The sequence below is a fragment of the Sorex fumeus genome, unplaced genomic scaffold (assembly GCF_029834395.1).
Source record: "Sorex fumeus unplaced genomic scaffold, SorFum_2.1 ptg000002l, whole genome shotgun sequence".
Taxonomy (NCBI): domain Eukaryota; kingdom Metazoa; phylum Chordata; class Mammalia; order Eulipotyphla; family Soricidae; genus Sorex; species Sorex fumeus.
In genome coordinates this window covers 31956612-31981147 of record NW_026606059.1, presented here as the reverse complement: position 1 = coordinate 31981147, position 24536 = coordinate 31956612, and the positions used below count along the sequence as shown (strand labels likewise).

Here is a 24536-nt window from a genome sequence, read left to right as displayed (position 1 = left end):
TATCTAGTCTATGATAAAAGTGCTCAATAATTTTAGGATAGCCTAGGTACTTAATCAATTAATTTTAAAGTGCCAGTAAACTTTGTATTAAGTGATTCTATTAATTTAATCTTCAAAACTTTAATTTAGCTCCTGGCTTTTGCAAAGAATTTAAAAGTAGAATTTAGCGTGGAGGCAGAAAGAATGATTCATGGCTATTATCTAGCAAGTCGCAGAATCAGAACAGATGCAATATGTGGATCAAAACTGTCAGCATCTGCTTTAAAATACTTGTAAGTATTCAGTGCAAGGTTTTTAATCCCGTATTGCCTTTGAAATTATGTGCTTAATTAATTTAATGATTTGCCTCACTTCTTTGATTTCTGATGGGTTATTTTTGGTTTGGTCTTTTGGTTTTGGGAGCCCCAATCCTTGGTGCACAGGGGCTAATTCTGGCTCTGTGCTCAGGAGTGGTTCCTGTGTTAGGGAACCATATGTGGTGCGAGAGGTCGAACTGGTGTTGGTCATGTGCAGGACAAGTGCCTTACCTCCTTCCTTATCTCTCCAGGTTCTGGTTAATAAGTTTATAATGTACCTTTTTCCAAAAGAATTTAAGGGAACTTACTTCTTTATTTTTCAGTATTACATTATTTCAACTTTCATTAACTTATTTTAATCAAATTAATTTTATTGTACCCCTGTATGAAACATATCTACAAAAAAGTGTGGTGATGTCAAATGCAAATAATTATTTCTTAAAATGTGGCTATTTTATTCCATAAATCTTGAAGTTGAATATAAAAAAGATTTCTAAGCACAATATTTTTTGTACTTTGAAATACTTTAATATACTTATCTACTATTTCCAGAAAAATTTTAATGTCAATTTTTATTATAAAAGTAGGGTATGTACAGTAAAAGTCTAAAATTATAAGTAAAATGCCTTGCTAAGCACTCCCCATTCCATACCACGGACCCAAAAGTGCTGTGCTGCTTGGGCCCTGCAATGCTGATAGTTACTAAGTAGTGTTGAGGGTCTCCAGGGCTGCATTCATCAGTGCTAATCTGGCCCTAGATAATAATTTTTAATAGCTCTTGTGCATCCTCCTAGAAATTATCCTCTCAAATAATAGCATAGAAAACATATATAACTATATGATATATTAGCTACATTTTATGTATGTATGTTATATATCTTGGATCTATGTTATTTAAATTTATTGCATATAAGTACATATGTTCATCTTAATTTTTTACCAAAAAAATAATGTATGGCATATATCATACCATATTTTTTATGTTAGCACCTAAAATTTGCCTCATTCTGGGGTCAGGGATATGGTTCAGTGGCAGAGCATGTGCCTAGCATGTAAATGCTCTGGGTTTGAATTCTGCCACTGCAAAAAAAAGGGGGGGGGACCAGAGAGATCTTTACTTTGCACATAACTGACCTGCGTTTGATGCCTAACACTCCATATGATTCCCCAAGCCAGGACTGATCCCTGAGCGCAGAGCCAGGAGTAAGCCCTGAGCACAGCCAAGTGTGACCCAAAAAACAAAGAAAAAAAAAGAAAGAGAACAAGAACTACCTCAGTCCATTTTAATCATTACATTAGTTTTACTATGTAGTGCTGTGATTATACTGTAATTAAAACAGTTCCCTATTATAGACTAGTACATAACTTGGCATAAATTAATACATAATCTCCAAAACATAATGAGGTAGGACTAAGAATAAATAATACATTATATATTATGTATTATATTTTTATATATTTATATATCAGTGGAGATGTTACTGGGCCTGCTCGAGCAAATCGATGAACAACGGGAGGACAGTGAGAGTGACAGTGATATTTATACATTGTATATTTTATATATTCTCATAAAAATAAATGACTGGTTACAAATATCAAGTATAGGTTTATAAGAGAGATATTTTGTTAATTTCTCCAACTGTATATTTATCTTTAAATAGCTTTAGAAAGAGAGAGAGAAGGAAAGAAAGAAAAAGAGAGAGAGACAGACAGAGACAGAGACAGAGAGACAGAGAGAGAGACAGAGTAGGAACCAAGAGATTGTACAGGGTTAGGGCATATGCTCTAAGAATTGCCAGTTGGTCCCCTGGCCTTCTGAGCACCACTTGGAAGGGTCCCCACTCAAAGTAAGCTAAAGATAAACCAACATAGAAACCAAGTATGCTGTCAAAATGGGAAACTGAATTCTGTTTTGTTGAAAAGAAGAAATGCTTTTCATTTTCTTAGTTTCATTTGTTCTTTGGTTTTAATTTATTTATTCCCTCTCTCCCTTCCCTTTATTGTTATTGATATTGATGCAGTGATGATAGGAGGGTGCACACAAGCTGGACTGTGGCTCACACATTTTTAACTGTGGTGCTCACCAGGGCATGCAAATCAGTTATGTGGTGCTCACAAACTTGGCCTCATTGCTCATGTGGTTTGCACTCTTTTGCTTTCTGTGTTTGCACACACATTCATAAGGATGAACTCTTCAGGTTGAGGCAAACATGTTAAATGGTTTTGATGCTTACTGGGAGTCAACACACTAAGGCTTCACTTCCTGGTCATGGCACTCACACATCTTTTGTTGTGGTGTTTGTCAGAAGTCACCACTATTTTTGTGGTGCATACATATACTTGGTATGGTACAGCAGAAATTGCTTGCAGTGCCAGGGATCACAGATAGCAGGGCTGTCAGGCTTAAACAGCAGTGTTGCCAAGATTGCACATAGCACATGTGGCATGCTATGGATTTGAACTTGTGATCCTTTGCCTGCAGAGCAGGCACTCTAAGCAACTGTATTGTTCTATTTTTTTTATTTTTAATTTTTATTTTCATAAAAAATGTCTGATACTCTACCAACTGAGCTATCTGGGCTGCAGCGATAGCACAGTGGGTAGGGCGTTTGCCTTGCACACGGCTGACCCAGGTTCAATTCCTCCATCCACTCGAAGAGACTGGCAAGTTACAGAGAGTATTCCGCCCATATGGCAGAGCCTGGCAAGCTCCCCGTGGCATATTTGATATGCCAAAACAGTAACAAGTCTCACAATGGAAACATTACTGGTGCCCACTGGAGCATATTGATGAACAATGAACAGGACAATGCTAACAGTGCTAACAATGCTAATTTTCATAAATTTGTTCACAATAATTGATTACATGCAATATTTCAACACCAATCCTACCACCATTACACCTTCCCACCAACATTATTTTGTATTGCTTTTTATAAATAGTGTAAGATGTGTGTAAGGGTCTATCTCACAGTGATTCAATATAAAAGTAAAAATAAAAAATAGTAGGTGATATCATGCAGCTGTGAAATTCTAAAATTTTAAATTTCAAATAATTGGAGTACATTTCTGCAGTGAGGTGCTCTGTTCCGAGATTAATTTATGAGCCTCTGGATCATGGCCGTTAATGCAGTTAAATGGCACCAGGAGGCAGTTTGTGGGCGTGACAACCAGGACCCCGGAAGGTGGGGTGATGGGAAAAGGTAGCCTGTTCCCAGTTCCTTGAGGCCTAGAGTTTTCAGTCACTGGTCCCACATACCTGGGCTTTTCAGCGGATTCATTTCTCTTGCATGAGGAGCTTGGAAAGAGCCTGTGAAGATTAGTCGTGAGGGTGGGTGCAATTGGGTTCTGGAGGTTTGTGGCCGCCAGGGTTCATTTGGAGCTGGCAGAGGGACAATGCCTGCTCCCATCAGAAGTGCCCGGTGAAATCATCCTGGCGCAAGGTCCGGAGACATCTCTACAGTGATCTGCACTGTTCTGAGATTCATTTCTTCTTGCCCCACTTTCCATTTCCTAAATTATTATTTAATGGATTAATTATTTAATTACTTGAATCATAATCATATATCAATTAAAAACTTAAGAGCTTTGAAAGTGCTATTTTCATAACTTGTTCTAGGTAGTAAAAGATATTTTAAATTTAAACTCACTTAACCTCAGATAACATATAACTATATTGATCTAAAAATAAAGTTTATTTGAGGGGATCAGTTGACAGTTTATTAGCAAAAATAGCCTGCTTTCACAAGAGTGAAGCCATAAGTTTGATCTTCAGTGCTGCCTACATGCACCAAGCCCTACAGCTCTGCTTTCTGAGACCCTTGGAGCACAACAGAGTATGTTATTTCTGTAGCACAGCCAAGTGTGCAGGAGAACCACAACTAAAGTTGAGCGAGCTTCACTATAGAGGTGCAAGCACTACAACCAGGTGTGTTTGTGCCCTTCTGTTGCTACAGCAATAGTAAAAGGGGAAGGGTGTGGGGAAATTAAATGAAGCAGAATTAATTTTAATATGACATTAAATGTGACAACTGTATTTAAACAGCATGTGTAGAGATAGGTTTATGAAATAGAAAACAGTTCTCAAAAGAATCATAAACTTTTAAGTTTTCTTCTACTTCTATAGATTGGTGTCTAATAACACCAACTTTGATTTTAGAGAAGGTGAGTTGAATGATACTCTCTTCTTTTCCCCTTAATGACTCTCCACATATTCTGTCCAAATCAATATTTTTAGAAATACCTTAGTTGGGAATATCAGGGCCAGGATAATTAAATTTGTAAGTAAATAACACCAGAAAAATCACCAACAGTGATATTATCTACAAGAAAATCAGTAAGATAAATTTAATGACTTCAATTAGGTCCCAAACTCCCTAGTGCAAGTATGAGTGGATGATAAAAAACTGATATGTCCTGGAGCTGGACCAACAGCACAGTGGGTAGGGCGTTTGTCTTGCACGCAGTCGACCTGGGTTCGATTCCCAGCATCCAATATGGTCCCCTGAGCACCGCCAGGGGTAATTCCTGAGTGCAGAGCCAAGAGTAACCTCTGTGCATTGCCGGGCGTGACCCAAAAAGCAAAAAAAAAAAAAAAAAAAAAAGAGAGAGAGAGAGAAAAAAAACAAAACCCTGATGTGTACTAATATTATAAATATTTGAGATTTATTCCCATAATATGCTTAATATGAACAGACAATGTAATAAAGATGTTACCTATACTCTGCTTGGGGTAGTAGAATGTAGTGTCAAGAGTAATTCCACCGAAGAAAAAGAAAAAATAAAAGAGTAATTCTACCTCACCTCTCCTCTGTTGGTCAAAATACCTGTAGAGAAAAAAAGCATTACCAAATCTGGTAATGAAGTTTTTAACTGGGATGCTACATATTATGTGTGTCTTGGTATACTAAAGGAACTAGAAATATATTAGAAAAAGGGTAATTATAAAAGTTTTCTTTGACTATTTGAAGAACTGTCACATTTAAGAAGTAGTAGGCTTGTTCTGTAGTTCCAGAATACAGAACCAGGTACTAGTGGGTGGAAATTAAAGTAAAACCAATTTCAACTTACATTTATATAACTTTTGTGGATGAGTCACAAAATTTTCAAATGCTTTATTTGAAATTACAGAAGCTATGAATTATTGTTATCCCCATTTTATAGGTTTTTACAAATATAAATTAAATAATTTTAAAATGAAATAATTTATATAAAGTCACACAACTAGTAAATTCCAAGGATTTAACCCAGGTTTTCTGTTTCCCAAGTCCAGTTATCATTCATGTACATTATATCTGCATTCTGAGAACTTAAGGGAAGTTTTTCAGTTAAAAGGTAGACATCCTCATAAATCATAGTGAATCTTAGGAAAGTTTCAAGAGGCTGGGCAATTGTAAAGAAAATTCAATTACTTTATTGGAGTTTGAACTTTGAACCCTACGATCTCTTCAAACGTTGACATTTTATGATTCTGTGATAACTCCAAACAAATGAAAAATTAAAAGAAAATACCAAGTATGTGTCTTTAAGAGATATTTAGATTAAGTTTTTGAACTTTGTATTTATCTGAACAGATTTGGGGGAAGGGGTTTAGAATAATAAAGAGAAGTCAGGGTAGAAACCTAATTCCTTGATAATATATCAATATACTTGAAAGTTCTGGAATAGTCTAGTCAAACTAGAAAACAAACCTTTTTTAAAAAATTTTTTTAGTGTCTTCTAAACAAGCAGGATGGAGGTAGGAGGGAAACTGGGCACTTTGTTAAAGGGAAGTGGACAATGTTGAAGAGACTGGTTTCAGTACACTGTAATCCTGAAATTCAATCATGAGTAATTTTGTACTTTGTAATTTATGGTGATTCAATGTAAATAAAATAAATCATAAAAAAGAAATAAAAAATACAATTGCTTATATTCACCTATGACTTGGTTTGGTCTTGCCAAAAATATTTATTACTTTTATAATAACATGTTTTTATTGGCATCAACTTTTTTTTAGAGTGTCCCTATCTGAAGCCCATGCTCGATTGAACTTAAGGAATAAAGTCCTTGAAGAAGATGTAGTCATTGCAGCCTTATTGTTTGAGATATCTCTCACACTGAAATATGGTAATCTATGAAATTTTAATGATCCTACATATAATAATATTTAAATTTAAATATTCTCAGTCTATTAAAATGTTACATATGTATTAAATATTCTCCTAAGGAATAATAAATTTTATCAGTTAAGAAAGACCTGTTTAAATATGAAAACTTCTGTTTATAGGAATTATCATTATATGATATTTTTGGGGGGGTCACACCCGGCAAGGCTCAGGGATTACTTCTGGCTCTGCATTCAGGAATCAATCCTGGGGGTTCTTGGGGAACCATATGGGATGCTGGGGATTGAACCTGGGTCGGGCACGTGCAAGACAAACGTCCTATCCGCTGTACTATCACTCCAGCTCCTGATAATTTCATATAATGCATGACTTTCTCCATACTTGAATTTCCATGTAGGTTTAAGAATGCTGGGGGAAAAATAATTTTAAAATTTCCTCTTTTTAAAATAGAATGCAATATTTAATTGTCCAGAGTAAACATATAACCAAGAAAAAAAAGCAATCATCTAGCACACTAGCTTTTCAGTATTGCTGTTATAATAAAGGTAAAGGTAAAGGTCCTCCCGTTGATCGTCGATTTGCTCGAGCGGGCCCAGTAACGTCTCCATTGGAGACTTTGTTGTTACTGTGTCTGGCATATGGAATACTCTCGGTAGCTTGCCGGGCTCTCTGAGAGGGGCGGAGGAATCGAACTCGGGTCGGCCATGTTGGCCGCTTGTAAGGCGAACGCCCTACCCGCTGTGCTATCGCTCCAGCATAACTTATTCAACCACTAAATATTTATTTAGTAATTTTGCTAATAAAAACAGAAGAGCTGGGGCTGGAGTGATAGCATAACAGGTAGGGCGTTTCCCTTTCACGCAGCTAACCCAGGTTCGATCCCCAGCATTTCATATGGTCCCCTGAGCACTGCCAGGAGTCATACCTGAGTGCAGAGCCAGGAGTAATCCCTGAGCATCATCAGGTATGAACCAAAAAGCCAAAAAAAAAAACCCAGAGTTTTAAAAAATTTATTGTTATTGTTCTTTTTGTTTTTGAGTCATATTCGGTGGTGCTCAAGGCTTACTCCTCACTCTCTGCCCAGAAACCACTCCTGGTGGGACTTGGGGAACCATATGGTGTGTTGGGGATCAAACCCAGGTGGGCCACATCCAAAACAAACGCCATACCTCACTGTTCTATTTCCCTGATTCCAGAAAAGAATTCTTTTCGGAAGGGGGATAATGGGGTAGAGGGTTCGGCCACACCCGGGGTGCTCAGTGGTCACTCCTGGCACTACACTCAGAAATCACTCCTGGCTGGCTCAGGAGATTATATGGGATGCCAGTTATTGAACCCAGTTGGCCACATGCAAGGCAATTGCCCTACTTGCTGTACAATATCTCTCTGGCCCAAGAAGAGTCTTCAAGGGGCTGGAGCGATATCACAGTGGGCAGGGCTTTTGCCTTGCATGCGGCCGACGACCGGGTTCGGTTTCCAGCATCCCATATGGTCCCCTGAGCACTGCCAGGAATAATTCTTGAGTGCAGAACCAGGAGTAACCCCTGTGCATCGCCGGGTGTGACCCACCCAAAAAGCAAAAAAAAAGTCTTCGAATAAAAATGTTGTTGTTGTTGTTGTTGTTGTTGTTTTTTGTCACACCCAGGAATGCACATGGGTTACTCCTGGCTCATGCACTCAGGAATTACTCCTGGCGGTACTTGGGGGACCATATGGAATGCTAGCAATCAAACCCAGGTCGACCGAGTGCAAGGCAAATGCCCTCCCTACCCACTGTGCTATCACTCCAGCCCGAGTTATTTTCAGTAAGTTCTTGTTGAACCAGATGAGGCATTAATTTTGATGAAAGATTACCAATCTTCAAACCAAACTTTGCTTCCAAAGCTGAGACTTAAAAGAATATATTAACATGGACTTTTCTGTACATATATATTTAGTACTTAAGTTTGCTATATGTTTTTTACTCTAATAACTTCACAAAGATCAATTACAACTTCACTCCACAAATGTCTAAACCAAGCGTTATTAAATAGAATCTTTCAGTTTTTATGTATCTTTCATTTTATAACATGTATTATGAATACATGTTCTCAAAATACATGCTATAAAATGAAAGATTCCATGTAGTCTTAGAGTTTATGAACCCCTAAGTTAGATGTAATCTGTATTTTTTATGTTGTTTGCTTTTTGCCTTTGTGCTCAGAAAGATGAACTATAAATTCTATGTCTTAGAGGTTCACGTCTCTCAGAAAAGGATAGTTATTATTCTGAATAATTTGCCAAAATAAAAATTATGGTTCCTAACATACTAGATAATAGTAGGAAGAATATATATTTTATTTTGACTTTTTTTCATCTCTTGCTGTTTATTTAAAATCATATTTGAGGGGCTGGAGCCATAGCACAGAGGGTAGGGTGTTTGCCTTGCACATGGCCAACCCGGGTTCGATTCCCAGCATCTCATATGGTCCCCTGAGCACCACCAGGAGTGATTCCTGAGTACAGTGCCAGGAGTAACCCCTGTGCATCTCTGGGTGTGGCCCAAAAAGAAAACAACAACAACATATTTGAGGGCTGAGGAGATAACTCAGTGGGTTAGAGCACATGCTTTGCATTCTGGAGCTGAGGTTCAATCACTGGCACCACCTGGCCCATTTTTACAGTTACTCCTGATCACCAGGAAGAGCTCCCTGACAGGTATGACCCACACCCACCCCACCCTCTAAGGAAGTTCACAGCAGCTTTTCACTTCCGTTTGGGTGTCCATGCAAGGCAAGTACGGAATCACTGAATTATCTCTGTAGCCCTTCTCAAAATACATGTTATAACATGAAAGATACATTAATTTACCATAAGTAAAATGCTGCTAATTTTACAATAATGTCAGTTAAGACATAACTAGGTTTAGTAGCACTGCACTTTAGCACTGTCCTCCCATTGTTCATCGATTTGCTCCAGCGGGTACCAGGAACGTCTCCATTGTGAGACTTGTTACTATTTTTGGCATATCGAATATGCCACAGGGAGCTTGCCAGGCTCTGCCATGAGGGCAGGATACTCTCAGTAGCTTGCCGGGGTCTTCAAGAGGGACAGAGGAATCGAACCTGGGTTGGCCATGCAAGGCAAACGCCCTACCCACTGTGTTATTGCTCCAGACCAGTAAGAATACAATAATGTGTCCCTGAACTAAAAAACTTGGGCACTGTAGTATTAAGGACTTCTCTGGTAAATATAACAAAGTATTTTCATTTGATAGATATTCGTCCAAAATGTTTTTGGTTTTTGGGCCACACCCAGCATTTCTCAGGTCTTAACTCCTGGCGGTGTTCAGGAGACCATATGTGGCATTAGGAATCGAACCAGGGTAAGCCACATGCAAAGCAAGTGTCTGGCTTGATATACCATTTCTAACCCTAGACTTTCTTGAGGCACTTAAAATATTTGATGATGTAAATAGGATTATGTGTAGGGATTTTTTTTGGCTGGTTTCGATTTGGGGGCCACATCCAGCAGTGTTCAGTGGCTGCTTCCAGCTTCCGGGAACTAACCTAGAATTCCTATATGCAAGTGTTCAGCTGTTTGAATTATCTTCCAGGTCTCTAAGATTTTTTTATCTTTTGCGTATGTTTTGTTTTCATAATGAATTTCAGGTAGGTATTTATTTTTCCAGGTAGGAATTTCCTTACAAGTGGTACTCAGTGGGGACCAATTCCAGAGATTCTTTGGTAACTGAGCCAGATGCTTTGAGTCCCAGGATGCACTGGAGCTTATGCCTTGAAATGTTAGGAATCACCGGAGCATCTCTGTTGGTGTTTAGGGGTTACACAGGCCTACATCTAGGAATAATCAGAGAATCATGTAGTGCCAGGGACAGAACAGGATTGGGCACATGCCAAGTATGAGATTTAACCTCCCACTATCTCTCAAGCCCTTGATTTTGAAGTCTTAAGTGCTAAAAGCTCTTAATGGGGCCAGAGGGATAGTACAGCAGGTAGGGCATTTGCCTCGTAAGTGGCCAACCTGGGTTCAATCCCCAGCATCCCATATGGTCCCCCAAGAACAGCCAGGAATAATTCCTGAGTGCAGAGCCACTGAGCATTGCTGGGTCTGACCCAAAAAGAAAAAAAATTGCTTTTAACATAGCCAGAAAAAAGAATTCTACATATATATTTTTTTAAATGCACAGCCAATAGGAAATACTCGTGAACTAAATTTAAGAGTTGGATGGTGGGGAGCGGGCATGGAGGGACAAATGAAAATTTCTACATGAGTGGATCATAGTGCCAATTGGCAAGACTGAAGAAAGAAAACACTGGCAAAATGAAATTATAGGTATCAGTGTAACATCCTGCAGGGATATAAACAGAGGAATCAGGAATTTGAAGAGAATTTTACTGAGACTTTAACTGAGAAATCACCAGCAAAGATACTGAAAATTAGCATCTAGAATGTAGGAAGATACACCCTGAGGTAAAGGATGTAACAACTGGCTTCAAGAGGAAATGAGGGGGAAACCGCAGAAGAGGGTCTCATGTGACAAAGATCAGAATGTTGGCCATATATATCAAAAGAAAGGTTATTTCTAATATAAGTTCAATTCTAAGACCTTCATTATGTTGAAGTTTCTCATGAGACTTCAGATCTTAATTGAACTTAGCTCTAAAAACTTTAGCAAAATGATACATCTTGTTTGTTTTTAAATTTTTATTAGGGAAACACCATGAGGTAGTTATAGACTTACAAATTTTTGTGCTTGGGTTTCAATTATACAATGATCAAGTACCCATCCCTCCACCAGCGCCCATTTTCTACCACCACGGATCCCAGTATCCCTCCCACCCCCATCCCCCCCTGCCTCTGTGGCAGGGCATTCCTTTTTGTTCTCTCTCCTTTTGGGTGCTGTGGTTTGCAGAAGAGGCATTGAGTCGCAATCATGTTCAGTCTATAGTCTACTTTCACCATGCATTTCCCATCCTGGGAGGATCCTCCTAACACCCTTTACTTGGTGCTCCCTTATCTATCTGAGATTCCTTTTCCCCTAGCATGTGTGGCTGACCTCCAAGCCATGGAGTAAACCTCCTGGTACTTATCTCAGCTGTTCTTGGGTGTTAGTCTCCTATTTTGTTACTTTATGTTCCCCAGATTAATGCAATCTTTCTATGTCTATCCCTCTCTTTCTGACTCATTTCGCTTAACATGATACTTTCCATGTAGTACCACTTGTATGTAAATTTCATGACTTCACAAAATGATACATCTTGAAAAGTATTATTCTGAACATCTTGAAGAGGCCTATCCTTCAAAGATAACTAGACTGTATGATGTACAGTAGAGAGGACATTAAAACTTCCACTGAAATATTACAGGAGTAAAGTACTTAAGAAAATAAGTGGATGGGTCACAGAGATAGCTTAAAGGAAGATAGCCTTGCATGTGACAAGCTCCCCAATTTTTAGTTCATTTTTGGGTTTTGGGATACATTCATTGGTGCTCCTGGGGTTATTTTTAGCTGTGCTTGGGAGTCATTGCTGGCAGTGCCTGAAGGACCATGCTTCGCCTGGGGTCAATCTCAGACCTCCTGCATGCAACGCGTGTGTTCTGTGTATTGGGCCTCTCTTGCCCTAGGTTTGATCCCCAGATCCACATGGCCCCCTGAACTCCACTGGAGTGGTCCTGGTAACTGCCAGCATTTACTGAATCTAAACAGCGCCCAAGTATCAGGTCCAAAATTGCCAGGAGAAACCTGGTCATCAGAGGGCTTCTGAAGTCTCCCCCGTTAAAAAAAAAAAAGAGGGGATGGGATTCAGATAATCTATTTGTTAGCCTCTGACAGATAAGTCACTTTATATTACAAGGAAGACAATGGTACATGTTACTTAGTCCTGTTTTCTACACAAGGTCATCAGCTTGAGCCTTACAAGCCCCTGTGCTTAACAAAAAATTGTTAGTTATCTAATGGTATTCTGTGTTTGTTGGGTTGATCCTATCAGGCAATAAAAGCCTGTGACGCATTAGATATGCCAAAAAAGACTAACAAGTCTCACAACAGAGAAGGCTACTGGTGCCCACTCGAGCAAATCGATTAACAGGACAGTGCTACAGTGCAGGTCTTTGCACCCATATGACAACGTGACAATTCATCTTCCCCATTGTCAGTGGTTTTGAGGCAACTCCCAACAAATTGTTCAAGGAGTCACTCCCAATCAAGTGGTGAGGGGATATATAGCCCCAGTGATGAAACATGAAATTCCTGCATTAAAAGCATACATTTAGTCTTCCTGGCCTGTCAACTACTTTGGGGAGAGGGAAGGGGGACCACACCCAGTGGTAGTCAAGGATCAATCCAGGCAAGGCTAAAGACCTTATGTTATAAAGGATTGAGCCTTCACAACCCTTTTGTTCAGCCCCAGTGGTTTTTTAATTGAATGGTCCTTTAATTAGTGGCTTTGAATTAGTACACCACTCACAAATACTGACCCCCAACCATTCACTTGATATTAATCAAATGATTATTTCAGTACTTTTTTTTATCTCCAATTGGTCATTTGGTTATTTACCTGCCAATTTTTCAAACTTTAAATATAAACCTTATTCTGCCAATGGTTGACCTATGTTTGCCTCTTAACTATATCCTGGGTCTCAAATCGAGTAACATCTGGACTAGTCTGTTTAAGTCAGAACTTAATTCCTTATTTTGTTGACATTTTAATTTCATGCTTAGCATTCTACTAAATATTTCTCGTACTTTTCTTCTTCACTAGGTGCTGCAGTATTTTGTGTTGCTCCAAATGCAGTATTTCCATTTGAACAATATAATGAAGACTTTTTAGAACAGAGAGATATCTACCTGACTCAATGCCAGCAACAGCTTCATCAGTTTATTGTTACTTATGGACCTGGGACAGCTACTCTTGCTGGTGATGAATAGGAAATGTGAAACAAAATTTTTCATTCCTTTTTAAGCAGTATGCCTGTGCCTATGAAACCATGCTTCTTCACAGATCAAAACTTGAATACTATTTTTAAAAGCAACTACATGCTATGGCTCCTAAACCATTTTTTTAAATGTACTCCAAGGTGCCAAACTGGGAATAGAAACACAAAAATACACATTTTCGAGATATAACTTCTGAGAAAAAAACACTAATAGGAAAATAGTATGGATTTAAACTCCTGATGCACTTCAGAGAAAATTTTATTTCATAGTATCAAAAAATTCATATTATGTATTTTTGTTATAAAAATAATTTATACATTTACACATTCCAAGGTGATAATCAAACATTTTTATCTTTTGTTTCACGTTGTCTTCAGTTTTCCCTTCCAAAATGTTGCATGTAGTACCTCCAAGGGAGAAAAAAAAAAATCACAAAATCATGATGAAAATAGGAACAGGGACAGCTCTTCATACCCATTTTAAAAAGGGAATCTATGCCCCCTCCCACTTTATTATGGAACTTCTTTAATTCTTTGGGGCTTTACCAGATTATATGTATATATACACATTACATATGGGTGTTGCTTAACAACTTACCTGAGATAATGACTGTTTTTCAAACTCACAGCTAAATTCTTGGATCATTCACCAGCAGTTACCTATGTGTGGGAACAATTTTATCCATTAATCTAAAGCTTCATTACATTTGATGAATTCTTATTATTATATATTACTGGCATCTCAGTCTCAAAATAGTTCTTCAAAGAAACCCTCTGCTGGGTAAACGGCAAAAGGTGATGTCATCATTGTGCCAGTTAATCTTATGTCAAAATATACAAAGCCAGGAACAGAAATATCCAGAAATAAAAACATAATCTAATGTTAACTTTTGGTACCTCATATGCAGTTGTGTGCTATGTGGTTCCCAGCAATCCTCTATGCCAAGTATTTATCATGATAACTTCTATGTATCTTCATGATGACAGGCTTCGTCTCACCTGGAAATAAAAATCACACTGAATTCTATTACAACTGTTTTTCTTTTGCTGAACTGGGGATTGAACCCAAGGCCTCACAAAGCAAGGCCTCTTAATAGGAACTATATCCAGTCCTTATTTTATCACCTTATACACCAGAAGTCCAATAAAAGTCTTCCATTCTACCAGTAACGATACACTAACCATGTTTACACTACCGTAATTCCAACCAACTTTCCAACTAGAATTATTCAAGATCATACATCTTTTGGTGACAGGACATCAAAGAAACTAGTGGTGGGTGCCAAGAATCTGATACACATAACAACACACATGCACAACTCCTATAACTCAGTAAAAGGAAGGAAGCATTCAGAGGTGATACAGGGAGGTTAAGGCACTCGCCTTGCATTCCCTGAACACCACTTGGTGTACCCTGCCTCCAAAGGGAAAAAAATCCTTCTCAAAAGATCAATTCCTAACAATCCTTTAAATGATCTTTTCAACCTGGAAATGAATATTATCAGCCTGGATAGGAAAAACGTTGTATAGTTCTTTACCTTGGCAATATGATTTTAAGAATGGTCTTAATGATTATGCATCTATTGATTTTCTGTCTCACCTTAACAAGGATGAGCTATGAGCCTGGTTAAAGGTTATTTAAAAAAAAAAAAAAACTCTTCAAAAAGCACAAAGCCAAATTCAGTTTTACACACATAGTGCTGGCATTCTTATTGAATCATCCATAGAACACGTCCCAAATGTCCTGAAAGAACACTTAGACAAAACACCCCAGGAGGATAAATCATTGAACCAGATGGCTATTGGAAATGATTTAAGATATATCAAATGTTGAACCTTGCAAAGACAATTTGTCACTGTCAAGCCTTGAAAAGCTGAAATTATTTCCCATAATCAGTATCTGGAAGCTTATTCTAAATCCTAATTCAGGAATTTGTCTTATGAGAATCAGGCACTATGCATAATCCAGTTTTTCTACAAACAAATTATGCACACACCTATACACATGCGCTTGTGGTAACTGCCACCCACTCTCCTCCATCCCAAATCAAGAAACTGGACACAAACCCCCAGACGGCCAAACCTTAGGGAGCAAGGCAAGAGGAATGAGGTAGGGCACAAACAGCTGCTACAGCATGGTTGATATTCCTGTTCCTGTATGAAGTGGGGGACCAATTTCATCAGTTTTAAACATTAATAAAAGACACATGGATCTCAAATAGGCACGACCGTAATCCCTGGCAGATAAACAAACAGCGCGTTTGTTTTGCTAGTGAACTGTTCACATTCATGAACAGGAAACGTGCCTCCCACCTCCCAGGTGGGCCGTTTATTCTAGTATCATGCCCAGAAAGTCGCGTTTGGAGCTGAAGGGCCATCTATACAGCGCAACCTTCTCTAAATTTACAGGACCCAGTAACTAATAACAAGGACCCGGCTTAGCGCCGCTAGGATTTTTTTCAGCGAGCAGCTGGAAAAGCAGTCAGAGGTTACGGGCCATACTGTTATCGAATTATTATTCCCCCACTATAAAATGACCCCAAAGGACAATAACCACCTACTTGTAGGGCCGCACGGCTTCCCAGGTACACAAAACGGTGGCAACGAAGGCCAGGACGGGTTTCGGGGCCACCCACCGACCCGTTCCTTCCCGCCGCCTGGGGACCCGTAAGGTTATGACCCTTAACTAAGTTACCGGCATTTGCAAAGAGTCTGGTGGTTACTTACAAAAACGCAACTTAAACCAGAAGAGGTTGGAGCCGCGCCAACAGGGTGGGGGGGAGGGCTGCGGTCGGCACCACCCCTCCCCCCCGTCCCCGCGGCCACTCGGGCGTGGGGCAGGCGCCATCGCAGTGAAGACCCCGGGAGCCCCCGAAGCCTGGGACGTACATGGGCTCCGCACGAGGTCGGGGTCCCGGCAGAAAGATTATAGCTAAGGGGACAAAACACCAAGAGCCCGGAGATCGGCACACAGACTCGGCCCAGGTGCTCTGCCGGCGGCCACTGCACGCGTTAGCTCCGGCCGCAGCCGAGCGGAAAAGGAAGCGCGCGGGGCGCGAGCGCCTCTTAGGGCGCCTGGTGCCCCGCCTCTTCCGGGCCCTGGACCCACTTTTCCGGTATCTGACCACGCCCCCCGCAGTAAGCGTTGTGACTTCTTCGCCGAGCTTCTTCTTAGGGGGTACTTGGTTTCATATCTTGTGGTAGTAAAACGTACTGTACATTTATATTGAGGGCGTGGGGTTACGCAGGGCTGTGGAATTACGACGACGCTCTATTTTTTTTTCTTTTTGGGTCACACCTGGCGATGCTCAGGGGTTACTCCTGGCTCATGCACTCAGGAATTGCTCCTGGCGGTCCTCAGGGGACCATATGGGGTGCTGGGAATCGAACCTGTGTCGGTCATGTTGGCTGCGTGCAAGGCAAATGCCCTACCCGCTGTGCTATCGCTCCAGCCCGACAACGCTCTTTTTTAAAATGGAATTTTCATAATACTTGGTTTTGTTTTGTTTTGTTTTTGGGCCGCACGGGCTGTGCTCAGGGATCACTTCTGGCGGATTCCGGGACCCTATTGTGTACTGGAGATCCAATTCGGGTCGATCGCGTACAATGCATACGGCATACCCGCTGTATTATCACTCTGGCTCCTACTGCTCGTGAAAATTAGTTTGTTTCGGTATGTAAACGAATTGCTCATTTGCGTGGGTCCAAGCTAGCAGAAAATGTGAAAAGGAAGTTTTCTAGGTCTGGAGTCACTCAGTGTTAGAGCTCGGTACTCAGTACTTTCGCTCTTTGTAGAGTGCTGTCCCAGTCCCGTGCCAGCCAGTGAGAGTACCAAAACGGAAAATGTGCAAGCAGTGCCAAAGGTGCTTCACAGCGGTCAGCCCTGGGTTTATCCCCACTAAAGAAAAAAAAAAATATGTGCAAAGTATGATGCAACTCCAACCAAGAGGATGACCCCAGCCCGTGGCAACAACCACAAAGGGAAGAGGTCTGGCAGGCTTTTGGTTCAAATGGTAGCGAACATGCCATGTCCTGAGGCCCTGGGTGGAAGTTGGGGAGGGGGCCCTGGGGAGGGCGGAACGGTCATCATCATACACAGATACACACACACACACACACACACACACACACACACAGTTCTAGCTACTGGGATGGCTCGGAGCTAGAATCTCTGCCTTGCTGTGTGAGGTCATCTTGGGACACATTTTCATATACATATTAAGGGTCTAGTATTTCTAGTTGATTGTATTTGCTTATACTTCCTCGCATGAAATTATCTGCAATCATACAGAAGAACTAGAGGCAAAAATGCTTTTCCTTAATAATAGCTATAGTTATTTTATTAATAGTAACAGAATTTAAGAAAAAGCCTTTTGGTCCAGAGCGTAATGCAGCTGGGCTTGCATGTGTTTGACCGGGTTGGATCCCCAGCACCACATATGGAGCCCTGAGCCCCTCCATGAGTAAACCCTGAGCACCCATAGTAAATCCTGGAACCCCCTCAATGCTCCCCCCCCCAAAAAAAAACACAACCACTCCAAATTCTACCACTCATGGCCCATGATGTTCCTCCAGTGGTAAAGCATAAATCCTGAGTACTGCATGCCTGCTACCCAGTTCTGGGTATAACCCTGGTGGCCCTGAGCACTGCAGGGATTGGAGGAAATAAAATGTAAGTAAATAAATTTTTTTAAAAAACATGCCTCCTTAGAGTGAGGGAGACAGCTCAAAGGACTGGAGCACACTTTGCTTATAGGAGCTTGGAGTTCCCTGGAGTTCCCTGACACCATACATCCTGCTGCTAGGAGCACAGCCTTCTTCATGCACTGGTGGGAAACAGCCCTGAGCACTTCTAATGTGACAAAAATTCAAAGCCAAACCCAACTCAAACAAAATAACCCCCCCTTTTTTTAAAAAAAGAAAGCGCACTCATAAAACTCTTATTAGCATTTTTATAAACATAAAATTTGCTGCTAATATTTTTGCACCCTGAATGTTATAAATCTTGCATTCTTTCAGTCATTATATATGGAGTTCTGACTCTGGAACACTGAACACTTCGTGGAGGAGACAGGCTTACGAGCTGACCAGAGAAGAATTCAAGTGGAAAGGGAATCATTAAACAGTTGAATCAGTGAAAGATACTTCCTCCTTTAAAAGTGGAACTTAGAAAAATATTGATTCAAAATCCAGAAAAAATTTTTACAGGAATTCATGGTTGTAAAAATCTAAACCTACGATAACAAATTTTGATTATGCTCATTCATTACTAAAGAATTTCTCTATAGATTTTTTTTTTTAAGTGTTTCCAGGGCCATGGAGATGGGTCAAAGGGCTGAGTGCTCATGTTTTGCTTGTGTGAGCTGGGGATGGACCTCTGGCATTTCATGGTGCCACAAATACCTTTGGGGATTGGCCCGTATCACTGTGCTGGGAGTAGCCACAAGCACTAGTAGATGTGACACCAAAACAAACAAAAAAAGTTTGTTTTCCTCCTTTCCTCTCTGATTGCAAAATAGATCTATCCTTCTTTTCTAAGGCATGCGCCCTTTCAGCCCACCTACTGGTATTATGAAATGTGTTTGGAGACCCAGGGAGATGACTCAAAGGGCTGGAATGCCACACACAGCTCCCCCTACACTGTCAGGTGTGCCCCCCACCTTCCTCAAAAAAAGGTATTTGGTGTTATTCAGTAATAAGTACTTCACTCCAGAGAGTTCTTAGAGTCTGTGTTCCTGAGTTGTGGGCCAGAGCGATAGCAGAGTGGTAGGGCCTTTGCCTTGCAAGTCACCGGCCTGAGCTGGGTTCAATTCCTCCGCCCCTCTCGGAAAGCCCGGCAAACTACCGAGAATATCTCGCCCGCACTGCAAAGCCTGGCAAGCTACTGAGAGTATTTCGCTTGCACAGCAAAGTCTGGCAAGCTACCTGTGACGTATTTGATACACAAAACACAGTAACAACAAGTCTCACAATGGAGATGTTACTGGGCCTACTGGGCCCGCTCCAGCAAATCAATGAACAACAGGAGGACAGTGGCTTGATAGTAGCTTGAGCTGAGTTAACGATCCTGATTGCAAAAATAGAAGACCACATAAAGGAAAAATTTATTTGATTTTCTTTAATTTATGTTTTTAGTGAATCACCGAGAGATAGTTACAACAATTTCGTGATTGGGTTTCAGTCATACAGTGTTCCAATACCCATCCCTCCACCAGTGTACATTTAAAGGAAAAAGTTTAAGTTTGATATGGTAGCTTCTTAAAAATAGCCATTCTCTGGGGGGATTATGAGGGGCGGGGGTGGGCAGTTTTGTTTCAGAAGGGAAAAACAAAATAAATAAATGACCATGTGCTATCGCTGCACACCCCTGGCCTACTATTTTTTTTTTCTTTTTGGGTCACACCCAGCAATGCTCAGGGTTTACTCCTGGCTCTGCACTCATGAATTACTCCTTGGTGGTGCTGGGGGACCATATGGGATACTGGGAATCGAACCCGGGTTGGCTTCGTGCAAGGCAAACGCCCTACCCGCTGTACTGTCACTCCAGCCCACCATGGCCTGTATTTTAAAAAAGGACAAAACAGGGGCCAGAGAATTTTCTTTCTTTCTTTTTTTAAATATAGGCCATGAGTGTACAGGAGTTAAGTCACCCCCATGTTGTCCCTGAGCACTGAGCACTGCCAGGAGTGATGCCAAGTATAAAGGTAAAGGTAAAGGCCCTCCCGTTGATCGTCGATTTGCTCGAGCGGGCCCAGTAACGTCTCCATTGGAGACTTTGTTGTTACTGTGTCTGGCATATCGAATACTCTCGGTAGCTTGCCGGGCTCTCCGAGAGGGGCGGAGGAATCGAACTCGGGTCGGCCATGTTGGCCGCTTGTAAGGCGAACGCCCTACCGCTGTGCAAGTATAGAGCCAGGAATAGCCACCCAACCCGGCATCCCCCAACCCCCACCCCAGCACTGCTGGTTGTATCTCATATCTCCTCTCTTAGAACAAAACAAAACAAAACAAGGCCAGAAAGAGGAACCAAGGATGTGGACTCGGTGATAAAGCGCATGTTCCCACTTTATAGGGGGAGTGGGTGGGGAAAATTAAATATCATTAGTGATGTAAATTTGTCCATTTTCTATGGAGATTTGTCAGAAAATTAAAAATAGAATGATCATATATTCTATCAATTTTATTCCCTGTTATCTATCCAGAGTACACAAAAACTAATTTTAGAAGATTCATGTACACTTATGTATTGCTATTTATAATAGCCAATATTTTAAAATAACCCAAAGTGCCCAAACAATAGCTGAATGGATAAAGAAAACGTGGTAAATATACACAATGGAATACTACTCAGCTGTAAGAAAAGATGAAATCTTTTTTTGTTTGTTTGTTTTTTTGTTTTTCAATTTTTTTTTTTATTATTAGTGAAACACCATGAGGTACAGTTGTAGATTTACAAATTTTTGTGCTTAGATCTTGGTCATACCACGATCAAATACCCATCCCTCCACCAGTGCCCATTTTCCACCACCAGGATAATATCCCTCCCCCCCATCCCCCCCATCCCCCCATCCCCCCCTGCCACTGTGGCAGGGCATTCCCTTTTGTTCTTTCTCTCCTTTTGGGTGTTGTGATCAGCAAAAGAGGCATTGAGTAGCGAGCATGTTCAGTCCAGTCTACTTTCAACCTGCATCTCCCCTCCTGGGAGGATCCTCCAAACACCCTCCATTTGGTGTTCCCTTTTCTATCTGAATTGTCCTTTCCCCTAGAATACCCGACTGGCCTCTAAGCTATGGAGTAATCCTCCTGGTGTTGATCTCAGCTATTCTTGGGTATTAATCTCATATTTTGTTATTTTATATCCCCCAGATGAATGCAATCTTTCTATGTCTATCCCTCTCTTTCTGACTCATTTCGCTTAGCATGATACTTTCCATATTGTACCACTTGTATGTAAAGTTCATGACTTCAAGGAAAAGATGAAATCTTTACTCTTGCTACAACACGGATGGAACTGGAGGAGTAGGGGAGGATTGAGAAAGGCCTTTCTCCTGACTTAATGTTGGATGATCTCATTCATATGTGATATGTAAAGAATCAAAACAAGGAAATAACGTCCGGCAACAACAAAAAAAACACCAGATTCTGACTGAAGACAGAACTGAAGTCTCCAAGTGATATTTTGGGGTAGCACTATAGCACTGTTCTCCCGTTGTTCATCGATTTGCTCGAGCAGGCACCAGTAACATCTCCGTTGTGAGACTTGTTGTTATTGTTTTTGGCATATCGAATACGCCACAGGGAGCTTGCCAGGCTCTGCCGTGGAGGCAGGATACTCTTCGTAGCTTGCGGGGCTCTCAAAGAGGGATGGAGGAATCGAACCTGGGTTGGCTGCATGCAAGGCAAATGTATGAACAGAGTTAGTCCAAACGACTATAATGGTGGGACATTGGTATTTTGGTGGGTGTGGTGTGAGAGAACTATGCCCATAAAGCAAACATTTACAATCTTATAAACCAATGTTATATCAATTTAAAAAATAACATTTTGAGTTGGAGAAATACCTCAAATGGACTGAGCACAGGCTTTGCCTGGGGTCCCAGGTTCAATCCCCAGCACTACGTGTTCACCATGCATAATGGGTGTATCCCCAAACCAAAATATATTTTAAGTTTTTATGAAATAAAAAATTAGCCATTTATTGACAATACAGTCAAGAGTATTTTAGAAAGTTTACATTGTAGATATATATATGCAGATTCAGGGCAGAGAGGGTATTATTTCCTATTAAGCTGTCAGAATCTCTAGTCTGTATTTACACATGTAGATCTCATTAGTAAATTAATACATTTGGCTTTCAGTCATTCTTCATATTAGTGAATGATTTGAAGAACCTTCTACTTCCTCTAGATGCTTGCAACAAAAAATGAAGTGGAATTGAAGGAAGTTTGCTGTAACAACCATATGCCTATGCTTTCCCTTGATTGCTAGTAAGCGTGTCAAAATAGAGCTAATGCAGGAGAAAAGTAATTGACCCTGGTCATAAACTCATGACTTTCCGATACAGGATAGTTTTACCTCAGGCAAGACTATTTTTAAACATAATATTGACATTAAGATAATCATAGCATTTATACCTATCGTCAAGGTTAAAGTTCCAAATCTGTGAAAAATACATTAAATTGTCAGAAAACAAGGAACTGATTTGAATGAAAGTTGATTCTTAAGCATTCTTAAACATGAACTCTACAGAGATAATTTTGGTGAAAATTACCTAAATTACTTATGATTTCTGCCCGGATCTAAAATAATGAATGGCTTTAATTGTCAATGTGAGACGCTAGGGCTTTCCCTTTCGGTTAAAAAATTTAACTTTTATGTGAAGAATGTCTTTCAAAAAACTACTTAAATCCTATGATAAATTTTCTGATCATGATCACGATCACGACCATCCTGTTATTTGTCGATTGCCTCGAGCAGGCCCCAATAACGTCTCCTTCATCCTAGCCCTGAGATTTTTAAGGAAGTGCCATATTCAAGGCTCTTTAGGAGAATGAGACCCATCATTGTTACTGGTATTTGGCATATTGGGTACGCCACAGAGAGTTTGCCAGACTCTGCCATGTGGGCAGGTTACATTCGGTAGTCTGCCAATATGTCCAAAGTAGAATGAGATAATAAGATGTCGTGCTTCCGGGAGCTGGGTTTTATAGTCTCTGAGTCTTGGCTGTTGATGGGATTACACGGTGCCAGGGGGCCAGTTGGTGGGTGTGACCCCCGCCTACTGGAATTTGGAGGATCTGGGTGGAGGATGCTCAGCCCCGATCCGAGTAGGCTTGGAGATCTCAGCCCCGGGATGCGCGTGCCTTTGATCCTCTACTGGTACCTTCATGTGTGCGGAGAGTGTCTGTGGAGAGATAAATTCTGAATCTAGTAAAATCACGATCACGATCACGATCATCCTGTTGTTCATCGATTGCCTCGAGCAGGCCCCAGTAACGTCTCCTTCGTCCTAGCCCTGAGATTTTTAAAGTGCCATATTCAAGGCTCTTTCAGGGTTAGGATAATGAGACCCATCATTGTTACTGGTATTTGGCATATTGGGTACACTATAGGGAGTTTGCCAGACTCTGCCATGTGGGCAGGTAACATTTGGTAGCCTGCCAGGTTGTCCAAAGTAAGAATGAGATAATAAGATGTCAGCACTTCCAGGAGCTGGGTTTTATAGTCTCTGGGTCTTGGCCGTTGATGAGATTACATGGCACCAGGGGGCCAGTTGGTAGGTGTGGCCCTTGCCTACTGAAAGATGGAGGATCTGGGTGGAGGATGCTCACCCCCGATTCGAGCAGGCTTGGAGATCTCAGCCCCGGGACCCGCATGCCTTTGTTCCTCTGGTGGTACCTTCATGCGTGTGGAGAGTGGTCAAGTAAAATGTTACTCAAATTCTTTGTGCTGACCAATGAAACTGAGGGGAAATCCAAAGGGCATTTCAGGGAAAGGTTTCCTCTTTGATGAAAAGATACAGACAGGACGAAACTGCTCTTCTCTCACTGTTAAAGAATTACTGGCATTTCTGCAGTTTTCTTCTTATGTGAAGGAGACTTTTCTGAGATGACCAAGTGAAGAAGAATGAACAATTTAAAATGGTTCAGTAGGCACCAAAATAACCTAATAGTCAACAAATTAACCAACCAGAAAGCCACTCCAGTTAGGCTTCTTATGCTAAATAATACATTTTTTCTTACTGTTTTAAAAGTTACTCAAGAATAATTACACAGAACGGTAAGAATGTGGAAACAATTGAAAATTTCAAACTAAGTTTAATTTATGATGTTATTAATGCCTCAGAGATGATCTTATAGAAATTGTGCCTTTAAATTAGTACCCATTAGATACAGTGTAGACAGAATATTTCTTATACAAGTATTTTTACTGGGGGGAGGGACAGTGTTTTACAATCACACCCAGCTGTACTCAAGAACTTTTCCTGGTTCAGGAAATCATATGTGGTACAAGGGAATGAGCTGGAATTGACTATAAGCAAGGCAAATGCCTTAACCATGTAATAGCTTTCCCATTCAGGTTTTAAATAGGTTTTTCTGATTTGTAATGTTTTCGTATTTCCATTATATCATTATCCCCATCATGGCTAATTCATCTGCTAATTACTTTTTGGAGTGGAGTGGGCCATATCCACTGG

At 40.6% G+C, this 24536-nt stretch overlaps 1 protein-coding gene, 1 long non-coding RNA gene and 1 other non-coding gene across 4 annotated transcripts in view; 1 reads left to right on the top strand and 2 right to left on the bottom strand.

Annotated features, from left to right (window-relative positions):
- MCMDC2 (minichromosome maintenance domain containing 2) overlaps positions 1–13374 on the top strand; it is a 35331-nt gene extending 21957 nt beyond the window's left edge. The window contains exons 12-14 of the mRNA XM_056111535.1: positions 130–272; positions 6295–6404; positions 13165–13374. Of these exons, the coding sequence (XP_055967510.1) occupies positions 130–272; positions 6295–6404; positions 13165–13331 (420 nt within the window). The 3' untranslated portion in view covers positions 13332–13374. The remainder of the gene's footprint in view (positions 1–129; positions 273–6294; positions 6405–13164) is intronic.
- Positions 13375–13580: 206 nt separating this feature from the next.
- Positions 13581–16364, bottom strand: LOC130021301 (uncharacterized). 2 transcript variants are annotated; one of them, XR_008792151.1, is made up of 4 exons: positions 16067–16364; positions 14237–14338; positions 13938–13999; positions 13581–13747 (listed from the first exon to the last, which is right to left on the bottom strand). It is a non-coding gene; the product is annotated as an uncharacterized LOC130021301 (long non-coding RNA). The 2 variants fall into 2 exon arrangements; XR_008792152.1 differs by having other exon boundaries at positions 16229–16364.
- Positions 14073–14156, bottom strand: LOC130023243 (small nucleolar RNA SNORD87). Its single transcript, XR_008792429.1, has one exon. It is a non-coding gene; the product is annotated as a small nucleolar RNA SNORD87 (small nucleolar RNA).
- Positions 16365–24536: the final 8172 nt, after the last annotated feature.